At 37.1% G+C, this 20,293-nt stretch overlaps 4 protein-coding genes across 4 annotated transcripts; 3 read left to right on the forward strand and 1 right to left on the reverse strand.

Annotated features, from left to right (window-relative positions):
• The first annotated feature begins 4,056 nt into the window (after nt 1-4,056).
• Nucleotides 4,057-4,959, forward strand: LOC109209031. The gene is made up of 2 exons (XM_019372196.1): nt 4,057-4,374; nt 4,612-4,959. The coding sequence occupies exons 1-2, from the start codon at nt 4,057-4,059 to the stop codon at nt 4,957-4,959; spliced, it is 666 nt and encodes a 221-aa protein (XP_019227741.1).
• A 17-nt stretch (nt 4,960-4,976) lies between these two features.
• On the forward strand, nt 4,977-6,000 carry LOC109209032. The gene is made up of 2 exons (XM_019372197.1): nt 4,977-5,285; nt 5,467-6,000. The coding sequence occupies exons 1-2, from the start codon at nt 4,977-4,979 to the stop codon at nt 5,998-6,000; spliced, it is 843 nt and encodes a 280-aa protein (XP_019227742.1).
• Nucleotides 6,001-9,634: 3,634 nt separating this feature from the next.
• On the forward strand, nt 9,635-16,776 carry LOC109209028 (E3 ubiquitin-protein ligase SPL2). The gene is made up of 6 exons (XM_019372191.1): nt 9,635-10,133; nt 11,343-11,444; nt 12,530-12,700; nt 12,811-12,932; nt 14,056-14,175; nt 16,055-16,776. Exons 1-6 carry the CDS (start codon nt 9,765-9,767, stop codon nt 16,344-16,346), a joined length of 1,176 nt encoding a protein of 391 aa, XP_019227736.1. The 5' UTR covers nt 9,635-9,764; the 3' UTR covers nt 16,347-16,776.
• Nucleotides 16,655-18,810, reverse strand: LOC109209027 (nodulation-signaling pathway 1 protein-like). The gene has a single exon (XM_019372190.1). It carries the CDS (start codon nt 18,689-18,691, stop codon nt 16,955-16,957), a length of 1,737 nt encoding a protein of 578 aa, XP_019227735.1. The 5' UTR covers nt 18,692-18,810; the 3' UTR covers nt 16,655-16,954.
• Nucleotides 18,811-20,293: the final 1,483 nt, after the last annotated feature.

Genomic DNA, 20,293 nt, shown 5'->3' on the forward strand with positions numbered 1-20,293 from the left:
ACTTTGGTCAACATTTTGGATAAACGGATCCGGACCCGTGATTTGACGGTCCCGGAGGGTCCGTAGGAAAATATGGGACTTGGGCGTATGCCTGGAATCGAATTCTGAGGTCCCAAGCCCGAGAAATAAATTTTTGTGTGAAATTGTTTTCTGGAAATAATTAAGGAAATTGGAAACGAAATTTGATTAGAAGACTATGGTATCGGGCCCGTATTTTGGTTCCGACGCCCGGTACAAGTCTTATATGTGATTTAAGCACTTTCTATAAAGTTTGGTTGAAAACGGACGTCGTTTGACGTGTTTCGGACTTAAAATGGAAATTTGATGTTTTATGAAAATTTGGAAGAAATCACGAGTTTTGAGGCTTGATTCGATGTATATGATGTTGTTTTGGCGATTTGATCGCACGGATAAGTCAGTAGGATGATTTTGAGGTGGTATGTATGTCTGGCTTGGAGCCCCGAGGGCTCGGGTGAGTTTTGGATAGGTGTCGGAGTGCATTTTGAACTTAGAGAAAATCTGGTGCATTCAGTCCTGCAATTTTTGCATTTGCGAAGCAGGCCTCGCAAATGCGAGCCTGGCATCGCAAATGCGAGGAAGGGAAGATTGTAGATGGGTCGCAAATGCGAATAATTGGTTCGCAAATGCGAAAGTGAGCCAGTCGCAAATGCGACCTTCAGGCTCGCAAATGCAGAGTCTGGACTATCGCAAATGCGACATAAGTGTTGCAAATGCGAACATGACTTCGCATTTCCCATATTTGGTTCCGTTCGCAATTCCCATATCTGAGGCCCAGCAAATTTTATACTTAGTCGAATTTGAACTATTTTTCATCATTCTTTCAAAACCAAAACTCCTTAGGCGATTTTTCAAGAACAAGTTTCATTCCAAATCATTTGTAAGTCGATTTTTACTCAATTCTTTCAATCATTAACATCATTTAACATGTTTTCCACTTAAAATCAATGATTTTCATGGGTGAAATTGGGGGTTTTGGGTAAAACCTAGGTTTTTCTAAAATTGGGGATTTGGACCTCAATTTGAGGTCCGATTTCAAAACAAATCACATATTTAGGTTCGTGGGGGAATGGGTAACCGGGTTTTGGTTCGAACCTCGGGTTTTGACCACGTGGGCCTGGGGGCAATTTTGGAATTTTTGGGCAAAACTTTGAGAAATTCATTTTTTATTCATTCAAATTGATTCATTTAGTGTTTGTTAAAGTAATTAAGTGACTTATGACTAGATTCGAGCGGATTGGAGGTGGAATCACGGGGTAAAGCTATAGTTGAGACTTGAGTTGAGTTCAAAGCATCGAGGTAAGTGTTTGGTTTAACCCTAGCTTGAGGGATTAGGAGTTGAGTCATAATTGCTACTTGTTTTGTGTCGAGTACGACGTATGGGCATGGTGACGAGTATCCATGCGTCGGTGTCGAGCATGACCGTGAGTCTTAATTTGATAATTGTATACCCTTGTTTGATCCTATGAAAGTTGTGACTGAATATTGGTATTAGTTGTGCCAAGAAGAAGTTGAATAGGATTGGTTATAGCTGACTCTCCCTTGTCGGGATGTTTGACTTGTTGTTATTGTTCCTTTGCCGGGAAGAGTGTTAATTTGATTGTTCCCTTGCCGGGATTGTACTGTGTATTGTGTTAAAAGTAAAGGGAGCGGGTGGTACGCCTACCACAAGTGATAATAAAAGGGAGCGGGTGGTACGCCTACCACAAGTGATATTGAAATGGGAGCGGGTGGTACGCCTACCACAAGTGATATTGAAATGGGAGCGGGTGGTACGCCTACCACAGGTGATATTGAAATGGGAGGGGGTGGTACGCCTACCACGAGTGATATTGAGAAATGGGATCGAGTTGCACGCCTGCAACAAGATGAGTTGAATATGAAAGTTGCCTTATCTTTTCATTTATTGCTAGAAGTTAAACTGTAGATGTACGTGTTATTCTACCTGATATTATATTTCTATCTGTTGCCCCTGAAGCATGCTCCCTTCCCCAGCTTTAATTGTTATTTTCTTGCTACTTCTCCGTTGTACTTGTATATATATCTGCACAGGTTTATCTGGAGTCTGGTCCTAGCCTCATCACTACCTCGCCGGGGTTAGGCCGGACACTTACCAGCACATGGATCTGTGCTGATATTACGCTCTGTGCTATTTTGCACAGATCTAGGTTTCGGACAGTAGCAGCAGTAGTGTGGGAGCAGGGCTTCAGTCCAGAGAGATCCGAGGTAGCCTTGCAGGCGTCCGCAGGCCCGGCGTCTCCCCTATCCTTTATTCTGTCTGTTATCTCATTGTATTCGAGACGAACAGTTTATGTTCTCTTTCAGACGTTGTATTTGGTATTCTTAGTAGTTCGTGAGTATTGTGACACCAGTCTTGGGTAGAGGCTTTTGTTGAATCTTCCGCATTTCTATTCAGTTTTCTATAATATTAAGACTTCCGCTTATTATTTAATTTCGTTGCTTTTGTATTATTGCCGATAATTGTTAAAAGGGATTATGCTATTAATGAAAAAGTAATTAAATTTGGCTTGCCTAGCTCTCATTAGTAGGCGCCATCACGACTCCCGAGGGTGGGAAATCCGGGTCGTGACAGGACACTTCAGCACACCGAGTAAAACTTACCCGCAGTATGAACACCAAATCATTGAATATATATGTTATATATCTTATACACACTTCTACGTCTTAACCATAATTAGTTAATGCATATTCTTACTTCAATATGCTATCACTTAATCATAACTAACTAATACAGATTGATGTGAAGAATTGAGTGTGGTAATATCTTTTTTAGTGAAGATACATCATATAACTAATTAATGTGTCATCATCAAGTAAATATTATGATGTAAATACTCGTATTATGTGGCAAAAGTTATGAATAGATTTTGTCCCTTTATCTGTCATTGGTTGATACAGGGACTCTTGTATATACCCATCTGTTAACAATAAATTATTGGCACCAATAATGGAATAAGAGAATGAAGAAAATTGCCTAATTGTTAGAAGCGAAACTGGGTTTTACCATAACACACTATCAAGGCAGTATCTTTTAGCGTATAGAAAAATTAAGATTCTTCAAGGCAGTATCTCTCTACGAGGCAATTCAAAAAAACAACGCTTGCTCTGATACCATTGTTTGATTAATAATCGCGAGGCGAGAACAACATTAACGTACCTGTCAACGCAGCGAAAGAATTGTTGAACTCACCACCGAAATAATTGCCCCAAACCGAACTTTGAATCACTAGGAAACAAAGTTAATCTTCCACCAATTAGATGCCCTTTCTTGTGTGTATTTTTCGTTGGGAGAAGAAGAGATTCAGAAAAAATTCTTGAGTCAGAGAAAATTCTTACCATCCTTTTTTTTATATTGTCTCCTTCACATAAATAGGGAGAGTAATAGCGGTTAAGGAAGATAACCCACCACTCACCCCTTTTTGCACGTTCAGTTTAGTGGGTGTTTGTGGTCTAGTGGTAACTCCCCTTAACCTCTCTCCCTTATCTCTCCTAACCAGGTCGGATCAGCCCACATGGAGCGACCCATGACCCACAATCCAACACATGAGAATGAACCACCTGACAGGACTGAAAGCAATAAGCATATACAAGAGATTACAAAAGGGCCTACTCCAACTACCATTCCACCAATATGATATTCAGTACTTGAATATTAGAGGACTCAATAAGTCCTTTAAACAGAGAGAGTTCAAAGACTTCCTGAATAAGAATAAAGTAGATTTGGTAGGATGTTTGGGGACTAGAGTGAAATAAAGAACAAAAAAAAAAATTCAGATGAAGTTTGAAAGAGAATGGAAAGTGATGGAAAACTATTCAGAAGCACCTAATGGCAGAATTTGGGTGTGTTGGAAAGAGGCAGAAATGAAGCTAGATTTGCTGCAATAATCATCACAACTGGTCCATTGCCATATACAAGATAATAATTCTGATTTTCAGAGTTACTTAACTATTGTGTATGGTCTACATACTATTGTTGATAGGAAAGCTTTATGGGATCAACTAAGGAGTATAAATGCAATGACTAAATGTCCTTGGTTAATTCTAGGCGATTTCAATAGTATACTGACAGTAGAGGATAGAATAAATGGAGCACATGTTCATCAAAATGAAGTAATTGACTTCAATCAGTGCATTGAGGATATTGGAGTAGGACTGATCAATAAAAAAGGGATACAATATTCATGTAGCAATAAGAGAGGGGCTGAGGACAGGATCTATAGTCATATAGACTGGGTGTTTGGAAATGCAGATTGGTTTGGAGTATATGCAGGAATTGAAGCAGTATATCTAGTTCCTGGATGTTCTGATCATACACCTATATTGTTGAATACAGAGGTGTACAGAATGAAGATGAGGAAACCTTATAGACTATTAAATATACTGCTACAACAAGAAGAATTTAAGGGAACAGTTGAGCTTATATGGAACCAAAACATACAAGGGCACACCATGTATAAAATATGCAGAAAGTTAAAGCTATTGGAGATTCATACTAGGGGAATTGAGAGATAATACTCATCAGTGGAGGTGAAACTCAAACAATTGAAGGAGGAGTTAATTGGTATACAACAGGATATAAATGATGATCATTTAAATCCAAATCTCATTGAACAAGAAAAGAAAGTGCTGATGCTAATTGAAAAATGGGATGCAGTCTATGAGAAGATTTTAAGACAGAAGTCAAGGGCTATATGGATCAAACATGGAGACTCATATACCAAATATTTCCATGCACAGTTGAAGGCTAGGCAAGCAAGGAATAAATTTACTTCTATTTGTACAGAACAGAATGTGAGGGTGACTGATCCAAAGCAGATCCACCAGGAGTTCATACAGTTCTTCAAAAAGTTGTTAGGTGAAGCTGCCCCAGTAATGACTGGAATTGATGTTACTATTGAGATGGACCCTGTTTATCACTAGCACAACAGCAAGAAATGATGGTGCCTGTATCAAGAGAGGAGATTATAAAGGTGGTTCAAGAATTACCAAGTGACAAAGCTCCAGGAATAGATGGATATCCAGCAGAGTTCTTTAAAGAAAACTGGCAAGTAATTGGTAAAGATGTCATAAAGGCAGTAATGGAATTCTTTGATACAGGAAAGCTGCTTAAAGAAATAAATTGTACTACTATCACACTCATTCCTAAGGTGGTAAATCCTAACTTTGTAAAGGAGTTCAGACCTATTGCATGCTGCTCGACCATGTACAAGATCATTGCTAAGCTGCTCACTAACAGACTAAAGTTGGTAGTAGATTATTTGGTGGGACCTTCACGTTGGCTTTCATAGAAGGAAGAAACATTTTGGACAATGTCCTACTGGCCCATGAACTGATCAAAGGATACAACCAGAAAACAGTTTCTCCAAGATGTATAGTAAAAGTGGATATAAAAAAGGCATACGACTCTGTTGACTGGAATTTCTTAAGGATTCTAATGCTGGAATGGGTATCCCATACAAAATGGTCAACCTTATTATGGAGTGTGTAAGTACAGTCTCTTATTCACTTCTGATTAATGGAGGTTTGACACCAAAGTTTTCGGCAAAGAAGGGGCTAAGACAAGGTCATCCAATGTCACCTTATCTATTTGTTTTGGTGATGGAGTACTTGAACAGGGCTCTGAAGCAATTGAATTCAAATCCAGATTTCAACTATCATCCCAATTGTGCAAAACTAGGAGTAATTCATATCTGTTTTGCTGATGATTTACTAATGTGTTGTAGAGCGGACAGGGTATCTATTGAATTGATGATGAAACAATTTGAGAAATTCTCGACTGTATCTGGTTTACAAGCAAATATGGAGAAGAGCTCACTCTATGTGGCAGGAATATCTACACAGTATAGAGAAGAAATTCTGAAGAAAGAAGCTGACCATTGGAGAAATACCATTCAAATACTTTGGGGTTCCATTGTCCTCAAAGAAGCTCAACATCAACCAATGTATGCCACTGGTGGATAGAACAACAGGAAGAATTAGATGCTGGACAGCCAGGTTTTTGTCATATGCAGGAAGAGTTTAGTTGATAAAAAGTGTGTTGTTTGAAATGCAAACCTATTGGGCACAAGTTTTTTTGATTCCAAAGAAAGTACTTGAAATGGTTACTGCTATATGCAGGAACTTTCTATGGAAAGGAAGCATTGAAGGGAAGAAGGCACCAATAGCATGGGAAAGTGTTTGTAGACCCAAAGCAGCAGAAGGTTTGAATATAATAAACTTCTCAGTATGGAACAAGACATCAATAAGTAAACTATTATGGGCAATAGCACAAAAGAAGGACAAGTTATGGCTTTTGTTTATGCATAATCACTATATGAAGAAGAAGGATTTGAAAAATATGGAAACTCCTAAACAAGATAGCTGGGTGATAAGGAAAATATTTGAAGCAAGGAGATGGCTAACTACTGGAGTGAAGGAGTTGGAGCTATATGCAGTAAAGGGGAAGTATATAATCAGTAAAGCGTATACTTCATTTATGCCAGAATATCGAAAGCTCAACTGGAAAACATTGTTTTTGACACAAGGAATGTTACCTAGACATCAGTTTGTTTTGTGGATTCCATTGCATCAGAGACTAGCAACGGTGGATAGGCTAAGCAAATGGGGGATAACAGTGCCTAAGGAATGTGTTTTGTGTATGACTGATACAGAGGAAACTCATGAACATTTGTTCTTTGAATGTTCATATTCAAGGTTTATCTGGGAGCAGCTGCTAAAACTCTTTGGAATAAATCGTCAAGTAGGAAGATGGCATGAGGAAACTGCATGGCTGACAACAAGAACAAAGAGCAGAAATGAACTTTGGAAGATCCTGGGAAGTGCATTTGTAGCAGCAATATATCAAACATGGATGGAAAGAAACCTTCTAAGATTTCAACAGACAAGAAGAGAAAGTAGGGATATAGTTAGAGAAATTGTATTACATTTACACATTAAAGGTGAGAGCTATTGTAAATGTAGAGGAGTCTTAGAAAAGATAAATAGGTATCCATGTTAACATAGATATTAAGTTCCGGATATGGAACTTAAACTATCAAAATAGGTTATTTTTGTAGGACCCGATTCTAGAGTCAATGAGCGGGTGGATATACATATTTTCACTTGGTTAAATAAAAGTTTTGCAATTTAACCAAAAAAAAAAAAAATTAATGACAACAATTACAAGTATATCTAACAAACCAAAGGAAAAAAAATCGTTAGGCAAGAACCCCATGTAGTGTAAATTTTAGAGAATTCTAGACCTAAAAGGAAGCACACGACATTTTTTGATTTTGACCAAAAAGAAAAATAATGATAACAATTACAAGTATATCCAACATAAAATGCAGTTATGAAGGGAAAAAAAGGCAAACGATATTTCAATAGGGCCTTCGTGCTTTTAATATAGTATAGATAGATAAATATAGATATAAATTATTGTGTATATATATACATTTCCATATATTATATATAAAAATCGAAAAAAAATTGTTTGTAATAAAATATTTTTGTTTTTTGAAAACTGAAAAAAAATATTTTCAACAAAATATTTTCGTTTTTGAATATTTTTTTTCATTTATTCAGTTTTTTAACAATTTTTTTTAAAAAACAAAATTTTTCTTTTCAGTTTTTACAATTTTGTTTTGCCAGTTTTTACAAAAAAAGAAAATGCTTTAAAAAAATGAAAAAAATAATATTTTTCAAAAACGAAAATAATTTGTTGAAAATATTTTTTTCATTTTTTAAAAAACGAAAATATTTTATTAAAAACATTTTTTTTGTTTTCATAATTTTTTTTCATTTTTTACAAAAATAATGTTTTAAAAACTGGAAAAAAATATTTTTTTGTAAAAACTGAATTGTTTTTTGTAAACTTAAAAAAAAGAAGAAGAAGAAGACTTTACTAAATTAGTGGACTACTGGTGCATTAGTTTAAAAAAATGAAAATATTTTGCAAAATATTTTTTTTGAGTAATTATTTTTAATTCAGCATTGACCTAACGGTCAAAGGGCATAAGTGAACCAAAAAGGTAGACGTAGGGGTATTTTTAGCCCATAGGTGAATGAAGGGTATTTTTAAACCTTTTCCAATAGTTTAGGGGTATTTTGAACCATTCTCCATATAAAAATATATAAGTTTTATACACTTTTATGGCTACAAGATATAAATAGTTTCGGTCGCGGGGCAGTGTCATTTGGCCAACATTTATTTCTTTTTCCACTCAGCCAATTAGGGGTGTTCATAAAAACCCGAAAAATCGAACCAAACCGAAAACCAAACCAAACCTACCAAAAAAAACCGATACTTTTTAGGTTTGGTTTGGTTTTGGTTTTGAATTTTAAAAACTGATCAAATTTGGTTTGGTTTTGGTTTTAATAAAAAAATAACCGAAAAAAAACTGAACCAAACCGACTATAAAAGTAGCTATTTAAATTTATTATTACACCTATATATATGTATTTTTATATAAAGTTTCTAAATTTTTATCGTACATATTAGTCGTTTGTATTTTTAGTCTAGTTCTTTGCTATTATAATAATCTAATTCTTTGCCTTTACATTCTAGTTTGATTGGTAGTTTTCTTTTGCTAAGTACAAGAATTTATTTCATGATAAAAATAATAAATTTGTAATTGAGTACTTAAATTATTCATCACTATTTACTTCAATTATCATCAATATATCTTGGTAAATGATAGATTTCTCAAAGAGCAATTGATTTGATAGTGTTACGTTGAAAATATAATCGTCGGAATATGTATTTGGTAGTGTATATCTCATATTTAAGAAAAAAACTGATAAATAACCGAAAAAACCGAAAAAAAGACAAAAATCGAATCGATAAAAAATCGACTTACAGGTTGTTTGGCTGGTTGTTACCCTTTGTATTGTATTGTATTGTTATTCTAAAACAATGTTTGTTTTGATAGTTTATTTAAAATTGATGGTATCGTATTGTCAAATCCATTGTTCCGGAACTACCAAAAGCCCCATTTTATAAAACAGCCGATTTGGTGTGGTGGGATCGTTTCCTATTTTCTTTTCAAATTATGCCCTTATTTATTACTCTATAATTCTATTTTATTATTTAATTTTTTTAATTTTAACTCCAAATCTCCAACCTATTGACCTACTTTATCTTCTTCCATCTTTTCTAGAGTTGGTTTGCCCCGTTCTTTTTATCTAAGTCCCCGTTCAATTCTTTGTCTCTTACCATCGTTTCAATTTTCTTTTTCTTTTTTTTGCTAATATTAGTTAACCTATTTTTTCCCCAGCTTTTTGCTCTTGTTTTCAAGCTACGTAATTAATCATAAATTAGTAGAAAGAGGTTGTCTTAAATTATTTTTATGTGTAATTCTTGATAAATTTTATTTAAAACAATTGCGAGTATTTTAGTGAACTTATTAGTTACAGTACTGTACGATACAATCAAACCAAATAACAAAATGTTATTTAACAACAGTAAACGATACAATATATTCAAACGTTGTATCCATAAAACGATACAATACAATACAACACAATATAATACATTACGAAACAATGAGTAACAACGATCCAAACATAGTGTTAATTGATTTGGTTTGGTTCCAATATTTGAAAAACCGACTTACTTTATTTGATTTCTTTTACAAAAAAACCGACCCAAACCCAATCACCCCTACAGCCAATTAACGATACGAATAGCGACTAAAAATTCATCTTTCCGACGACCGGGAATTCGAAAGGCGACCATATCACCAGCCATGTCAGTACACGACCAAGCGGCGGCGGCTGTGAAACTAGCTATGGCGGCGGACGGGGCACTTGTCGGCCTAGCCCTAGCGTACATTGCCGTACGGAGTATTTTCATGTTCAAAGCCAACTCTTCCGCCCTTCACAAAATCAACGACGCGCCGTCCCTCCGCGTCTCTGATCTCCGTTCCGTAATTTCGTCGTCTTCTGAAAGTAATGTCAATTCTGATCAATCCGATGATGGCGGTAAGCTTGTGATCATTCGCGGTACAGTGGAGGCGAAATCTGCTGTTGAGGGTAACTGGAAGAGCTTAAGGGCTAATATTCTCTCCGCTCACGAGTCTGCTGAACAAGGCGTTATCTTGCAACGCACTCAAACTGTAATTTCTTCAATTATTTTCGTTTTATTTATTTTAAGTTAATACTTATCATGTTCAATATTTTTGTGCACTAACTCCAATTATAGTAGAGTCCGGATAAAGGAACAGGGCTATAGTTGTGTGAAAACTTGAAAGTCAGTGCTACCTAAGTCAATTTATCATGAATCCGTGCAATATTGGATGCGTTAAGATATGCTTTTTTAGGCACGTAACATCATTATTTGGGTGTGATGAAAAAGATGATATCTTGCAATAGACAAACACTGTAATTTTTCTGTTATTTTCTTTTAAAAGAAGGTTGCATATTTCATATTTAACTTGTTTGTGCACACTTAACTCTGAATATATGAGAGTCTGGATACAGGATTAAGATTAGAGAGGCTTTTAGGTTTGGTTGACAGTCAATGTAAAATTACTCAAATTTATGATGAATTCTCTTAATAATGGATGCATTAGGATGTGTCTCTGCAGACACATGCTATAATGGTATCCGATATAACGGTATCCAAGTGTGGTGAAAAAAAGTCAATTACATTATTTGATTCACACGGTTTCGCAAGCTGGTTATCATGAACTGCTTGCTCTTGTATTTTTAATAACTTGTCCTACATTCAGTTAAATGTTGATGCTCAATTGAAAGAAAGAGCAAACAATTATATGCTTAGCTTGTGTCCCAGGAATCCCTAGACACAGATAGAGGACACGGGCTAATCCTTACGAGAGGAGAAGCTGGTGAAAATCATAGAGCGTGCATGCTACGCTTGGCTGCCTGTGTGTAGGGGTTGTCATGGGCTGCATTCCATCTTCGTCCCATGACCCCTTGGTCGCCCCAGGTAGTATGTCTTAAAGACAATACCTTTTGTAATGAAATGGGTTAAAACAGAGCTGAATTTTGAGGATTCATATAGCTTATCCTAAGTTGTTTGGATTGATGTGCAGTAGTTACTGTTGTTACTTTGTAAATATCAACAGCAGTTATCTAATGCTAATGGACATCCTTCAGTGTTTCGAAGTACTTTTTGAACAGTGTACTTTAAACAGGAACTACTTGCTATTGTTAACCTGGAAATATGATCCTGAATTGACACAACTATTTGCTTTGCAACCTATGTTTGCCTGCTGCTGTATTGTCAATTCTTATGTGTATCTTCTTCTTTTTTTCCCAGTGAATTTGGCAGAACACTGATGTTCGTTGTCTGTCTTTTATAGTGTATCTACAATGAATGGAGAGGCTTCTTTGGGTGGACTGGTGATCTACGTTCAATATTTCCAAGATACTGGAAGGAACAAGATTCTTCCTCTTTGAGAATGGTAATGTGAAATTTTCAGTAATGCAAGGCTCTTGAATTTACTGCTATTTTTACTTTCACAAGTGAAGTGTAAAAAGAAATGTCGAGCCAGTTTTGCTAATGTTGGTCAATTTTATTTTTTGCCATAATTTCTGCTGGTTATGTGAAAATATTTTGTAGGAAGCTATTATTCCTTGGTCCTTGTGGATGTCGAAAATTAGGGTATAAGGTTAGTAGGTAGTCGAGCGTATTTCTGTTTCATACCGAGGGTATTAGGGTTAGTATGGTAGTTTTCTTGTCTTTTGCTAGTATTTCATGCTGTATTCTTATTATCTTCTGATGCGGTCTCTTAGTATCTTGATGTTGTTACTGCTTGTTGTGGCTACTGCGTCCTTCCATATATTTTTTTGGCTTTGAGATTGTTGTTTCTATCTTTCGGTCCCTATTTGTTGATATTACTTGTTTCTACTGTTTCTTTTCATCTTTCTTGAGCGGAGGGTCTATCAGAAATAGCCTCTCTACCTTCTCATGATAGGGGTAAGGTCTGCGTACACATTACCCTCCCAAGACCCCACTTGTTGGATTCAACTAGGTTGTTGTTGAAGCTATTATCCCGGACTTCTCAACTTTTTTTATACTTTATCAGTTTATCTATCTGCTTTTGCTCTTTTTGTTCGACTTTTAATGTTCCCATCTAAGATTTTTATGTACTCTCTATTTGACATCCTTGGAGGTATATCGTACTCGTCTACCTGGTAAGGTTGTGAATGAAGAATAACATGCGAGATGGCCAGACTAGTTGTTTCTCACACGATCACATTTTTTGCATGAACCATCTCAATTGAAGGAACAAAGTGGATTTTTTTCAATGAATGGCTAATGTGAGAGCTTTTCGTTTCTCTTTTCCCTTTCTCCTATTGGAGCATTGCCCTCTTTTCTGGCTTGTTTCTGGTTGTAATTTCTCTGCATAAAAAGTCTCTCCTACTTGTTATATTTCATTTAGTTAATACACTCCATGTTTGTAGCTGCTGTGTTTTTGCCTGCTAGTAAGTGTCATTTCTTTGTTTTCATAATATAAGCTTTTGTGCGTCTCTATCTTCGGCTCAGGTTCCTTTTGTTGTTGTTGAAGCTGGGAGGTGGCCACAACCTGAATATGTTAATGTGAACATGGATGGCTCAAGGCATCCCCTACCTCTTGTGACAGTTTATCATCACTTGCAGCCTGTAAACGCTACTCCGCTCACTTTCCTCCAGGCGCTCTTTGGTCATCCCTATCCCGTAAGCTGAAAATTATGTTGCGTATATAGGCTTCTTGACCATTTGTTTGATCTTTTAAAGTTTGTCCATCTTCCTGCAACTCATGCAACATACTGTTTTCCGTCTCAAAGGTTGGGGTATTGGATGAAGAAAAAATTCTGCCACTTGGAAAAGATATAACAGCTGTTGGTGTTTGCAGCTCAAAAGATGGGATTTTTGAGATCAAATCATGCAAGGACCTACCCTATTTCTTGTAAGGAAGGCGTACAGAATAGTTATTTTAATAAGTTGATAAAACATGATGCTCTTTCTTTTCATAGGATTTTATGACTTACGAAATTTTCACCTGGCACTAGTTAGACAACTTGTTCTGCCAAATGAGGTTGACAATTGTCATTCTTGCATTCGTTAATTTTTTTTCCAAAATTTCCTCAAACCTCTCTTAGATGAAATTTTCTTCTTTGTGTGACCCTAAATTTGAAGTAAGTCTGTGTACCTTATTGGTGAAAATGAATACTTGTTATTCAAAAGATCCTCTCTTTCTACACCCGAGTTAAAGTATGATCATGTATAGAAGGATATACGAGCCGGGTCCGAAGAAGGTTAAGAGGATTTCTTAGTGACATATGAAGAAAAATGCTTTTGTGAATTATACAAAAAGGATTTAAATGAGAGGAAAGAAAAATTCCTGAATTTGACTCTGCATTCAGGAATATACTAAATGTCTTCTTAAATAGCATGTTTGGAGTTTCCTATGAGCATGATATTTAAGCCGCAGTTTCTATTTATCAGAAACATAACAGTCTCTTCTTCTTTTCACTTCTGGTAAGAACTAGCACAGGCTTCACGATATTATTGGGTGAATAGTCATTGGTAGGTCTACATAACAAACCATACATGAGTTGGTTATTATGAGATGGTTTTAAAATATGAAATTATTTTCCGAGATTTCAATATTTGTGCTCAAGCATGATACTTGTGGTTGTCGTTTTTTGTCAGTTCAATTGTGATAGAATTACCATGAGTTTTGAAATATTTTGGGTGATATACTCATTGGTAGGTTTGCATAGTAGAGTGCAAGTTCTGTCCTGGTGAAGATTCGATTCAGCCGATACACATGTTAGATATACACAATAAAGTATTTGCGTCTCTACAAAATGCAAGTGTATATATATCTAATAAACACAGAGGAAACTTTGCTGCCTGGAGCATGTAGTTCTTTAAGTTCTGATGATGTGTTTTCTGCATATTTGATGCTTTATATCTTCAGACTTGTTATATCAGCTGCTTCTCTTGTTCTAAAAATTCTGGTGTTCTCTCGTTTCCTGATTATTTCATTTGTTGAAAGTTGTGAGTCTAACTTTTTACTTTGGTAGGTCTGACATGACCAAGGATCAAATGCTGGTAGATCTTGCCTTTAAAACAAAAGTTTTGCTGTGGAGTGGAGTTGTGCTTGGTTCATTTGCAGTTGGTGTCCTTGGCTATGCTGCTGTGAGGTAAACTGGTTACGTCTCTCAGATACTTAGACTTTTAGCCTTTGTGGATATCATGTCTTGAAGATCTCATTATTACTCTTTTTTTCTCTTTTGCCCTTTTCCCCTGTTGTGGACTGGGGTCAAGGGGAGGTCTAGGCAGAACAAAATCCTTTATTATGTCATACAGTATTTTACAATTCTGCCTACAGAGCATGAGTTGAGGTTGATTCTGCTTACAGAGCATGAGTTGTGGTTGAATACTGCTCTCTTAAATAATCAAGTCATCTACATGGTGCTCCTTTATTTCCCCCTATCAGATGAAACAATAGTTGACCTTTTGATTTGCTCTCCGACCCCGATATAAAGTAGAACATGAAATAGAATAGAATTAAATGAAACTTGTTGCTGGGGAAATGGTTTGGGAAGGCGAAATGTTGAGGGGTTGATAAATAGGCCATTTCGCACGAATGGTTCTAAATATAAAACAATCTTCTCCCAAGAATTGGTGGATTCCTATCCCTACTTCAATTTATCTCGTGACTGCAAAAATTGAGTCAACTTAAAGTAACTATGACATGAACTTCAAATCCTACTGGGTTGAAGGGCTGGTTGATTGATTTGGAATATAGCTCTTGCCATAGCTTGCGTGCAATTCTTTTTACATAGTACTTTATGGAACTTGTGCGACATAAACATGTTGACTTGTATTCTATTCAATTGGCAGTTTGGTTTTATATTTGATGCGATTGAAGTTTGAGTAGGACCATCGTCATTGAGGTGCCAAAAAGAATACTCCCTCCGTTCACTTTTACTTGTCCATAATGGACTTTGCATTCCCCTTAAGAAATATGTACCCATAATAATAATAACATTTCAAAAAATCTTGAGAAATGATTTGGGGAATGGTAGTTAATGATAAGGGTAAAACAAGAAAAAAATTCTTTCTTGATTTGCTAAAATGGACAAGTATAAGTGAAAATGCATTTTCTGTAAAATGGACTAGTAAAAGTGAACGGAGGGAGTAATACCCCTTTAGCTACCTTAAGTACGAAATGATCATCCTTGAAAAGCTTTTCCTTGTGGCACTGGTCAGATGGGTAAATTTGTTAGCGCATAAAGTGCAAAAATTTACATATTTAGATCACCTTCTTCCTTAACCCCCCCCCCCCCCCCCCCCCCTAAAAAAAAAAAAAGAAAACCTCCCAAAGAAAGGAAATTTAAGACTAAAAAACAGAAAAAACGTTGGAGACATGTAGTTTCCGAAAAAATGTTACTTTTTTTTTCTTCAAAACTTCGATTTTTTTTTGAAACGCCTGAAAGATGTTTCTGGCCTAAAACGTTCTCATCTTGTTTCGTCGAACTTGAAAAAAACTTTGGCCAAAAAGATGAACTTTGGCCAAAAAGATGTTACTTGCTCTCTATGGAAGTTTCTCAATGACTATTGATTTATGCAGTGCCTTTCTTGAGTTTATGCTGCACATGTCATCCTTTCATGATGAAGAAGGTTGCTTTGAAGGATATTTTCTGTTCTGTTTCTCAAGCAAATAGTTCCTTGCTTGTTTAATGGGCTAATCTCTGAAATCGTAGAGCAAGCAACTTCTTTTACTGGTCACAAACTCTTTCTTCACCATGCAATAAGATAGTAATTATGGTTCCTTACTGTGTTAAGTTACTTCCTTTGCTTACGCCAGCTTGAACAATCCACTATGGGCTGGAAGAAGCATTGAGTTTGCTCAGGATGAGCAAGCCTGCAACTCTAGTTATGCTGTCTAAAACACCCATTGCTCTCCCACACAGCATGAATAAAAAAGATCTAAAGGAAACTTGGTTATCAGCAGCATCCATGTCAATATTGCTCTAGTGGTCACATGAAAATCTAATTCATATTTATTTATTTTAGGAACTGGAATAGATGGAAGGAACGGAGACACCAGAGGCAGGTCCAGCAACAAAATGCTTCTGCTAGCAATGAAGCTGATTCGCAGGTTAGTGCTGATGAGGAAACTGGAGATGTTCCCGATGGGCAGTTGTGTGTGATTTGCCTAATGAGAAGGAGGCGGTCAGCATTTGTTCCGTGTGGACATCTGGTTTGTTGCCAGCGATGTGCCTTGTCAGTTGAACGTGATTTAGCACCCAAGTGTCCTGTATGTAGGCAGACAATTCGTTGTTCTGTAATGATATATGATTCTTGAGGAGCAAATAGTGTGCGTGATTTTGAGTAGCTCATGCTGGGAGGGTGGTTGTGCATTTTGTAAAGCATCATGCAAGTGAAAACCGCATAAGAAGTCTCATACCAATTGGTCCTGAAGTGGGAGCATGTGAGGATGGTGGTTGATAGGACTGATAGTGGATGCTTTTCGCGGTGCCATTGGGTAATCAGATACTAAAATCTAACACGCATGTTGTTTGTGTGCCTGTACATACATATTTTGCTGACTTTTTGTTGTATCCTTAAAATTCAATATTCACTATAGTATAAATGGGAAGAAAATCTTGCCAATATGGTAACAGCCAGCAATTGTAAATTAGCTTCCGCTACTGAAAGTTGTAGTACAGCATGACTTGCTAGGAGTCATTTTGCTTGAAATTTTTTGAGTACTAAACACTCAATTATTTCTTCAATTCACAGAGTCGTTACACATCTATATTCTTTTACGTGACCACCTGCCTAGAATCAAAAGTTTAAGGAACTTAAAATTTTTGATTTGTTGCCTCTGCAAATGCACTGACCTGAACCTGTGGGATGAACTTTGGCCAAAAAGATGAACTTTGGCCAAGTTAATCAAGATTCGCCTGGACACTAAACGTGATTCTTATTTGATTGACTGTTCCAACTCTCATTTGTATTGGTATCTATCTTCCATAATGAACAAAATGAAACAGGTTCTCCTTTCCACCACAGACCCACGCAGCCATCCTTTTCATCCACTCTCATCTCCCAGTTGCTATCATACTTCTTCAATACTGCCCGAGCTCCATCAATGGCATCCTCTCCAAACATCTCTCGTGCGAAACCAACATTTCTCATTCTTTCACACCATTTCTCCTTTCGCTCGTTCATCTCTCCCATGTTTGTCAATGCCTTTGCTGCCTCTCCTTCCATCATCCTCCTTTCCGCGCTCTCACGTCCTTTATAAGCTACACTAGTGGATTCCAAGAACTTCCACAAGTACTCCACTTGCCTTGAGAATCCTGTTGCAAAGTCCCCGCAACTGTTGCAGCTGCAATCCATGTTGTTCTCACTCAAAACCACTCCTTTCGGCTCCAAACTCTTCAATATTCTCAGGAACTCTGTCCTCTCGTCTGGGCTGCTGTGTTTCAAGTTATGGAGTCTGAACTGCGCACAAATAACCAAGGTTTCATCTGAGGATGAATTTATCACTTGGGAATCAAGATTCTGAAGTGCGTAATTCTCAAGTCTGTTGATTTGTAGGTTGATGTTAATTGCCTTGGCAAAGGCAAGGAGTTGTGAGGAAAAGTTGTAACCAGCTGGGCCAACCACAAATGGACAATTCTTTAGCTGATCCTTTTCTATGGTAGGTGTAATAACTGTTAGACGAACCAATGGTGGCGGCCCTCCTGATCGATGGGTCAACTCCTCGAGCAACGTTGGCCATTGAACACCATGAGAGACTCCAATATCAAGAATGTGTAGGTTTGGGGGTTGATCATGTTCCTCAAGAATTTGGAGTATTGAGGAGTTTGCAATGCTACTGGGTATACGAAACCAAGGACTAATGTCATTGAAGTTGATCAGTGAGTTCTTAAAGAACTTTGGATTGGTAGAAGCAAAAGTAGTAACACCAGCAGAAGCACAAGGTGCTGAGGTTGAGCATGGAGTACAAAGATAATGCGTTAGCGCCTGGAGTCCACGAGCAGCTAACCGATGGTTGGCATCGCCGTTTAGTGAGGAAAGCTCGTGCAGAACGTACAACAAATGCTGCACGCGATTTAGATTTCCAGCAGTGATTGCAGCAGCACAAGGGTTAAGCAACTGCTCTGCCCATCTTCCTTCTTTATTGTTACTATTATTTCCTGTTGACTTGTGTGTTGCTTTCTTGTGTCCTGCTGATTTTTTAGTTGGCACCCTTTGGTCTACAATAGCTTCCCCATCATCTGCATCCTTGATCCGACGGTTCTGATTATTCCTCGACGCCTTGGGATTGTAGTCAGAATCATTTCCTTTCCTTTTCTTGGATGAAACCAATGGCGTAGGTTGACTTGAAATGATCGGCTCCAAAGGGATAGTGCTCGCGGTTGTGATGTCAAATCTAGTGTTGAAGGCCGTCAGATTATTATTGTTGTTGTTGTTGATCTGTTGTTCTTGGTCTATACTTTCACCAGGAACCCACCACGAGTCCCCGTAAAAGTCATCAGGACTATACAACTCATTGAGGAACGATGGAATATATGATAAGGTACCATCCAACCACTCTGAGATGGGATCAGAAGTGGGATTAGGCTCTGGTTCATCTATGGTCATTGTATAAGAGACCGAACAAGTACGGTGAGAGAGAGTGGATTGGTGTTTGATCATTGACTTAATAGAAAGGATGCAAAGATGGGCTATGATATGATATGATATGTTTGTTAAAATGTTATGTTGGCTCGAGTTTTCTAATAGCTAAATGAGAATAATTCAAAATGAACCTTACTTTGGGAAGAGACAGCGCATGGCATATTTAAAGGGCAGAGGCGTACCGTTATTTTGGAAGTTATGGTGTTTTATTGAGATTTCTTTTAGCGGGTTCGATCCTAAAGGGCAGTTCGATGCACTAAGCTTTCGTCATGCACGGGGTCCGGGGAAGAGTAGATCATAAGGGTTTATTGTACGTAGCCTTAACCTGCATTTCTGCATAGGCTGTTTCCACGGCCAGCGTCCTCCTGGTACATGGCAACAACTTTACCGATTACGCCAAGGCTTCACTTCGACCCGTGAAAAGTGGATTTTTTTTTTATTAGGGAGCATTTTCTCTTTTATTGAAGTTTACGCGGTGGAAGTCCAGATTAGCCGGACTCCAATAAAAGGGATTTCCTTCTATAATTGACTTATTCTATGGGGGTGTGACCGTTGTTGGAGTATTACGGGACACCTAATTATTTTTCAAAAGCTTAGGATTATGATAGGGTTGCGTTTCAAATCTCAAGGACGGCAATCTCTTCATCAATAAAAAAAGTTAAAAAATCTCTTCATCAATATGATTAAAATAATGTATGAGTTTTGTCTGAGATTGCCTTCTCCTTAGCCATTTTATTGATGCATTTTGGCACTTTCGAATAACCAAACTGACATACAGACAACTTTTAGTTGTTAATTGCGATATGGTCTATACTTTTTTTCTTGGATCAAAACCAACGTAAATTATAATAAATACTATTGATGTATCTTTGTTATTGATCCACCAAAACGGGGCGGAGTTAGAGTGTCATAAACGGGTCCGACCAAACTCACTAACTTTGGTCGAACTCTGTATTTGTCTTAAAATCTATTAAATGTATAAATTATTAATTGAGAACTCAGTAACATAAAGTGATTAAAATCTCGGACCCATAAATTTAAAATTTTGGCTTTGCCTCTGACCAAAATTTATTTTGTATTTTGGACACTATTGATTGCAAATGTTATACTGATTGTTTTAATATTTTTAGTGTAGGATCCAAAAACAATACTGTGTATTACATGTCCCTCAATTATGTGCATGAAATTCTTTAAATAGACGTCGCTATATCTCAAAGAAAAAAGTGTTTCTTCAATTTTGTTTTCTTCAAAGAGTGACCGACAGAGGCGACCTATGTTGATAGGAGTGGCTTCTTCAAACTTCAAACAGGAAAGGGCCAAATGTATCACTGTACTATGTGAAAAAATTTAAATATATCATTCGTTATACTTTGGGTCCAAATATAGCCTTATCGTTATACTATTGATTCAAATATATCCATCGTCCTTTAAGTTTGTCAAGGTGGAAATCCAATCCTATGTGAAACTGATATTTGATGAGGTAGATGTCACGTGACATGCCACTTCAGCGCCCCTAACCCATTTTACCCCTTCCTTCTAATTTCTTTTTCCACCCCTAAAATTTCCTTGGCTTCCACCACCATTACCGCCACCGTGAACGATATTGTATGTTACTGCCAC

The sequence above is a fragment of the Nicotiana attenuata genome, unplaced genomic scaffold (assembly GCF_001879085.1).
Source record: "Nicotiana attenuata strain UT unplaced genomic scaffold, NIATTr2, whole genome shotgun sequence".
NCBI classification, from domain to species: Eukaryota; Viridiplantae; Streptophyta; class Magnoliopsida; order Solanales; family Solanaceae; genus Nicotiana; species Nicotiana attenuata.